The sequence below is a fragment of the Gymnogyps californianus genome, chromosome 21 (genome assembly GCF_018139145.2).
Source record: "Gymnogyps californianus isolate 813 chromosome 21, ASM1813914v2, whole genome shotgun sequence".
Taxonomy (NCBI): Eukaryota; Metazoa; Chordata; class Aves; order Accipitriformes; family Cathartidae; genus Gymnogyps; species Gymnogyps californianus.
Window position 1 is genome coordinate 1560409 of NC_059491.1, and position 7673 is coordinate 1568081.

Consider the following 7673-nt stretch of genomic DNA (forward strand, 5'->3'; position numbering starts at 1 on the left):
ACTTTACTGTGTGTGAAAAAAAGCACTCTGAAGTTTTCCAAATAAAAAAAATATATACATATATAAAATACTTGCATGGAATGGCTTAATAAAATCAGTGTGTGTGTGCGTGCGTGCGCATGTGTGTGTACGTGTGGGTGCACGTGTTCGTGTGGGTATGCGTACAATGACTACAGAGCCTCTCTCACCCAGAGCTACATCTTACTCCATATAGCGACATCTCCGCTGGGAGAAGCTCTGGGATGTTCTTACCTCCTTCACATCACATCCCTCATATTCAGGCACTCACCTGGATGTTTCCAAAGTTGGAGAAATGGAGGTGGGCCTGCCAGTTGCTCGGTAGATGAACTGACAGACCTGCCCACGCTCAACTGCAGGACTGGTATTTATCTGCCTTTGGTAACGCCGTTACCCTCTCCAGCCGCTTCTAAATGTCCGCAGAGCTCGTTTTCACACCCGCCTCTGCAGGACAGCCCTGCAAAGTCTGCCTACTGCAGACCCTCAGCCTTACTGCTCCTTCTTAGGCGTTCCTGGCTGCGCCGGGTCTCCGCTGGTCTTTGAGACAGCTACTGCTCTGTACGGCCGCATTGCTGAGCGGCTTTGACAACTGCCACGCAGTTGTCATCTTTAAATTCACAGGAAATGGGGAAAGTGCAAAATGATGAATTGTTCAACGTTTGAAAGAAAATAAAGAGCTGCTACTGGACTGAAACTTAAATGAGACTTGGGGAGGGAGTGAAAAAATTACCAGGATGTGCTGGTTTTGCCTGGGCTAGAGTTAATTTTCTCCATAGTAGCTAGTATGGGGCTATGTTTTGGATTTGTGCTGGAAACAGTGTTGATAACACAGGGGTGGTTTAGTTACTGCTGAGCAGTGCTTACACAGAGTCAAGGCCTTTTCTGCTCCTCACCCCACTCCACCAGCGAGCAGGCTGGGGGTGCACAAGGAGCTGGGAGGGGACACAGCTGGGACAGCTGACCCCAACTGCCCAAAGGGATATTCCATACCATAGGACGTCATGCTCAGCACATAAAGCTGGGGGAAGAAAGAGGAAGGGGGGGGACATTTGGAGTGACGGCGTTTGTCTTCCCAAGCAACCGTTACACGTGACGGAGCCCTGCTTTCCTGGAGATGGCTGAACGCCTGCCTGCCGCTGGGAAGTGGTGAATGAATTCCTTGTTTTGCTTTGCTTGCGTGCGCGGCTTTTGCTTTACCTATTGAACTGTCTTTATCTCAACCCACGAGTTTTTTGACATTTACCCTTCCGATTCTCTCCCCCATCCCAGCCGGGGGGAGTGAGCGAGCGGCCGTGTGGTGCGTAGTGGCTGGCGAGGGTTAAACCACGACACAGGAGCAGGTTAGAGATTTTTATGTAATTCCAGTGCAAACTTCACAAATGATTTTGTGTTTCTGATCTTGTGGCCCCACAGTCCCAGATCTTTGCACCGATACGTGCTCTTAAAGCAAGAGAGAGCACTCACCCCAAACAGGACAAGTAAAGGATGGAACAAAAGAAGGGTGTTTGTAAGTGGGAACCGATGCCTGATGTGCCCAAGGTTAAACTTTTCATTCCACAACAAATCACGGGTAAGTCTAGGAATTAACTCGGGCCTCTTTAATCCCTGCAACCAGTCCTATATTCACCAGGCTGGTGTTGCCTCCTGAGGCTAGAAAGATCCCAGGCATTTACAGTTTAAATCCTCTATGTATCCACAGGACAGGTAGAGCACAGGTAGAAATACATCAGAGGAAGGATCCCTGCAATTCATTTTCTATGGCATGAGGGCCAAGGGAATAAGGTCCCAAATGATTAAGACCTCAGACCTTTTCAAAGCAAAAATGAAATATAAATGAAGCAATGAATTTCCCGTGCCCTGTGCACTGATGGAAACGCAAGGTGACCAAGAGACTGAAGAGGCTGATAGAAAGTCTGGGGTCATGGAACACGTGCCAGCTTCTGCTATCTCGTCGCGTGTCCTTGAGCAAAGTCATGTCTAAGAGGTAAATGGAAACAGCCAGGCCAAACCAGTACTGTGGGTGTCACATACCTGTAATAACGGTTTGTTGAATGATTTTCAGCTGGGAGGAGCTGAACCAGGTCCCTTGATGTAAAACAAGTTTGGTATCAACGAATCCATCCTGGATTACATCAGGCAATATCTTGTTCTGCAAGGGTGAAATCTCATTAAAAGCACACACGGAGCTCTGCGAGGTGTCGCTCTCCACACACATTTTGTGTCTGCATCGGGGTTTGCAGAGTTATCACGCTCTTTGCTTTTCTTTCCTCCTTCCTGACAACAACCTTGAGTTGCACTGTTCGCTCAGGTTCCCTCTGCTTCCCAGCACACTGTTTTTTGCATTTTTATTTGCATTAGATTATTGGAGCAGGAGTCTAAACACTTAAGTTACTGCAAATCCCTCCCCATATGGAAGTCAGCGAGCTGTAAAATACTTAAACTGTCTACAGTTGTACCTCGTTTGTTTACACATTTCCAGTGGGCTGCTAAAAGGTAACATGCTGTAATAGAAGAAAGATCCAAGATTGCCGATTCTGATTTCATAACAGCTCTAAAAGCGCTCCGAATACTTGCATTAACTTGATGGAGTAATATACATCTCAACTTTCCGAAGCCTTAGGGCCCAAGTGGAGCAGGAAAGCTACGTGCTTTTCTCCAGACTCTTTGCTTTATGCTTTCCCCCGATCATGGGGGACAGCGAGGTTAGGTGGGCCTTGCTGTAGTCGCTGCTGCGCTCATCCACAGCTCGCCCCCCACTCCCCTGCCCACGTCCGCCGCAGCTGGGTCTTTCAGCCCGTTTTATTTTTCCACTTGCCCTGCTGAGGAAGTGCTCCGGGGCTCGGTGGACAACTGAACGCCGAGTTAGATGTGCCTCTCTTCAGAGCACTTGTAAATGTCCTGTAGAAAAGGACAAGGGTGTTGTGGTTCTTCAAAGGGCAGCGAGAGGAGGTGATAGATGACTAATCAGTCCCAAGGCAGCAGAGGGCATCCATGAGTTTGAAGATTCATCTGCGGAGCTGACTGAAAATAGCCAGAGACTGTACTGAATAATTAACAAGACGGATTTCAGCTCTTTTCCTATTTTCCTGTTAGTCTTGAACAAATTCATGAAGTTCTCTGGTATATCTTGAGGTTTTTTTTTCAAATAATTTTTGAACAATATATAAATCATAGCACTAATCAGTTTCACAAATTATGATGAGATTTCTGTTGCCTGACTGGATGCAGTGCACATATTTGCGGGTGTGGATAAAGATGATCTCTGTAAATGCATAATTTTCAAGTTGTTTATTTGAATGCAGATTTCATTGCTGAAAATTCACACCTTTCTTATGAATTTCATAGTTCACTTTGGAAATCCAATCAGCCATTTTACTTGCGCTAGTTAAGCTTATTTGGTGGAATTCTTTATAAAAATTGAGCTTGGTAAGGCAGATTTGCTTAGTAATTCAAGCCAATATTTGCAGGATTATTTCGTCACTTTGCCTAGCTCTCGGTGATAAGGCAGAAGAATAACACTTTCTCCCAACATATGCAACTTTTCCCAAAAGAGAATGAGTGTCAGGTAGGGACCGATGCCTCCACCTTCTCTTAGATGCCTGACATCAAAACATTTGCTCAGGAGTCCTCTAAGAATAAACCTAAACTAGAAACCTTTCACTTTGTGCTTTCTGATTAATTTACTAATTTTAATTAACTTTATATTATCTAAATGTAGTCTCACATAGTCCCTATGCTAGAATATTAGTGAAACCCCACAGACGGACAAACGGAGGCAATGTTTTACGTGACGTGACATAGCAAATCAGATGGCAAGGCCGCTAATAGCACCGAGATACTCTAGGTCGGAGAGCTCTGCTTTAACAGCCAGATCGACTTGTTTTCATTTCGTGAGCAAAACCAAATTTAGCAGTTCAGTCCCCTCTGAGCTCCTCCAGGGCTGCTACAGGAGATCTCCAGTGCTGTGGTGAAGGGTCAGCAATACCCCTGAGCCCTCTATTTCTGCATCAGAGGTCTCTTTCCACTCTTTGGAAGTTTACGGTGAATGGCAAGGAGCCAGCCCCCACGGGCATGGGATGGAGGTGGCTTGTTCTCAAGTGTTTAAAAGTCTGACAAACTGTTTGCAGTTCTAGCAGGGATCAACACGTTTCTAGAATTAAAACCAACATCTTGGATAGCAAAAACGCTCTGAACAAGGACTCTTTCTTCAACCCAATGCACAAGAGACCTTTCTTTAGTAAGCTATAAAATCACTTACTATAAATCAATTATTTTTGTACTGATTTATTAACTGCTCTCCAGCTGTTCAGATTGGCACTTAAAAAAACCTCCTGGATGGTCCTACTGAAATTTTCAAAAGCATTTTCTCTGGAGTACTGTTGGTCCAACCTCATTATAGTCTTCCCTGGTAACCCACATATTCCTAAACGTTCTTAGGCTGGCAAGTATGGAAGCACCGATCCACACGGAGTACATCCGATCGTGTGGTGAGATGATCTTGACGTGAGTTGCATCGGGAACTCCTGTCTGGATCTCCTTCAGTAGCCTCTCCTTGAAACCTCGGAACAGAGTCGATCCGCCCGATAACAGCACGTTCCTCAGGATGTTGGACTGGATATGCTCATGACACTTGGCAATGCTCTGGAGGACCATCCTCCCAACCCCTGGCCCTGGGATTTCTGCCTCTGCGGGCACAAAAAGCGCTTCAGGGGCTCGGAATAGCTGGTCTCCCGCCTTGACAGCCCTTCCGTCAGGGAGAATGTACTCGCACATAAGTTTTTCAGGCTTTTCCTGCATATTTTGGCTAGGATCTAAAGCAACATAGCACAGCTTCTCCTTCATATCCCTGACAATTTCTCTCTCTGCTGTGCTTACGAAGGAGTGCCCGGTCACTGAGAGGAGCCTAGCAAGGTATTTGGTTACCCCTCTGCCTGCGAAATCCAGTCTGGTAATGCCGTGTAGCAGGTAACGGCCTTTGTAGACAGGGACCGTGACGGTGACACCATCGCCACTGTCCAGGACGAGTCCGGTTGTGCGGGCACAGGCATACAGAGCTGTTAGCGCCTGCAGAGTCACGAAAAGGGCAGGCACCTGGAAGCTTTCGAACATCGTCTCAGCCATTTTTTCTCGATGGGACGAGGGATTGAGAGGGGTCTCGGTCAGCAGCGCTGGCCTCTCACTCGGTTTCATTTTGAGTTCTTGTTCGTATAGATACCTCCAAATCTTCTCCATGTCGTCCCAGGATGTGACTACCCCATTTTCCATTGGGTAAGTAAAAGACAAAACGCCCCTTTTGGACTGGGCTTCTTCCCCGATGTAGCAGTCCTTATGACTCACCCCGAACATGACAAGTTTGAATTTGGGGTATCCCACAACAGTAGAAATAACCGAACGGGGTGCCTGTTCCCCTGACAGACCGGCCTTACACTGTCCGGAGCCGATGTCAAAAATCACGGCGGGGGTCCCTGCCACCGCCGCTGCGGAGTCCGACATCCCGCGCAGGCCGGGTGCTGTCCCTGGCAGTGGCGGCTGGCACAGAGCACCTGCGGAACCTTCTGGAACCCCCAGTCCCAAACGGGCACCGCTCCGCCGAGCTCACAATCCTCCGCAGCTGCACCGGCAGCGCTGCTCCCTCCAGGGAGCCGGCGGTGCGGAGCGTTTGGATTCAGGGCTAGTACTTGGAAGTGAAACTGGGTGTTCTTACTTCCCAGATAAATTACAGCAGAGAATCAATGGATTTTTTCAGACCCTCAGGCACAGAGGAGGGTCGGTTACAGTAATTGCATTTGCATTGATTTATATTTGGATTCTGTTTGGGGTTTTGCTGGGTTTCTAAAGGAAACATTTTTAATGAGGTCAAAAATAACGTGAGCGCTAGTTTTAGAATACAAAACCCAGATATCTCGAAGACCTTAGAGGGAAGAATCTCCCAGCAGAGGAGGTATGCTGCTCCCCACATGACTCCAAGGCAGGCTGCGAGTCAGTTAAGGAGTTACTGCATCCCCCTGATATGTGCACACCTGTAAACTCTGCGGAGGCGAAGGGGAAGGGAGATGATAAACAATAAGATCCTCGCTACCAAGGTTTTTAATGTTTTACTTCCATACAGGTTTTGTCAACCAATAAACGCACCAACAGCTGTAGCACCTTTTAGGTCAGCTCGCAGCAGCGTTTCTTGCTCACGCGCTGTTGTAGCAGCAAGCCATTCACTTGGTCTGCGCTCTCCTTAAAAGCATTTGCGGTGAATGACAGCTGCCCCAAAATCCTTGTAATCGCTCACGGTGACCCACATTTGTTTGAAAGATGTCAGGCAGGTGAGGATGGAGGCCCCGATCCACACACAGTATTTTCTCTCAGGGGGTGCAATGATCCTCACAAACATGCCAGCAGGCACTTGCAGCTTCATCTCCTTCAGGATCCGTTCCTCCAGGCCAGGGAAGAGCGTGGACCCACCTGAGAGCAGGATGTTGCCATAAAGATTCCTGCGCACGTCGATGTCACACTTCATGATGCTGTTGAAGATCATTTTGTGCACGCCGGGAGCTTCAGCTCCAATGTTTGCAGGCATGAAAAGGGTCTCTGGTGCGCGAAAGAGCTGGTTGCCTATCTGGATGATATTGTTGTCAGGCAACCTGTATTCTTTCATGATTTCTGCCGGCTTTGCTTTCATTTCTTGGGTGGGGTCAAAGGCTACGTAGCACAGCTTCTCTTTGATATCTCTCACGATTTCCCTTTCAGCTGTGCTAACAAAAGTGTGTCCGCTCTCCAAAAGAAGCTTCATAAAATATTCGGTGATATCCCGGCCAGCAATATCCAGCCTGGAGACAGCATGGGGTAAACAGTATCCTTCATATATGGGGACAGTGTGGGTAACACCATCCCCGCTGTCCATGACTATTCCAGTAATACGGGCCGACGCGTAGAGTGCCAGAGTTGCCTGGACTGCAACGTACATAGCCGGCACCATGAAGCCTTCGAACATGATCTCCGTCATTTTTTCCCGGTTCTGCAGAGGATTGAGGGGGGCTTCAGTCAGCAGCACCGGCCTTTCACTGGCTTTGATTCTCAGCTCATACTCATAGACATGTCTCCAGATCCTTTCCATATCATCCCAGCATGTAACTATGCCATGGTCAATGGGATAATTCAAAGACAGGACCCCTCTTTTGGACTGAGCTTCTTCTCCAATGTAACATTCTTTCTGTCCAGCTCCCAGCATTGTAGCTTTGACTTTTGAGCGACCCACAATTGCTGTAAAAACAGACCTTGGGCCGCTGTCACCTGCGATACCCGCTTTGAATAGCCCAGACCCATTGTCAAAGATTACAGCCGGGACATCCAAAACGTTGGGGTCAAACATTCTTCGCAGAGTTGATGGCTCCCCAGAGTGGCTCCCCGGCCCTGTTTGCCCGTTCCCCTTTTACAGGCTGGTCACCATGGCTAGGGATGTCTTCTCGGGGACGTACAGCTTGCCGTTTCCAACATGTCTGCCCCCAGCTACCTCACAATGGCCACTGATAGAATAATACGTTTTCCCAGCAAGGTACCTGATCCCAGACACTTCCCTGGATACGGCCAGTGTAGCTTTACCGTGACTCCAGCCAGAGGACTACCAATTCACCGAGTCTGATCCACAGGTCGTGGACCATGGATGT

The 7673-nt window shown here is 48.0% G+C and overlaps 1 protein-coding gene across 1 annotated transcript; it reads right to left on the minus strand.

The window, feature by feature from the left end:
• Nucleotides 1-4371: 4371 nt before the first annotated feature.
• On the minus strand, nt 4372-7378 carry ACTRT2 (actin related protein T2). The gene is given in 2 exon segments (XM_050909240.1): nt 4372-5495; nt 6202-7378. Coding segments are annotated over 2 exon segments (2301 nt in total).
• Between the last annotated feature and the right edge of the window lie 295 nt (nt 7379-7673).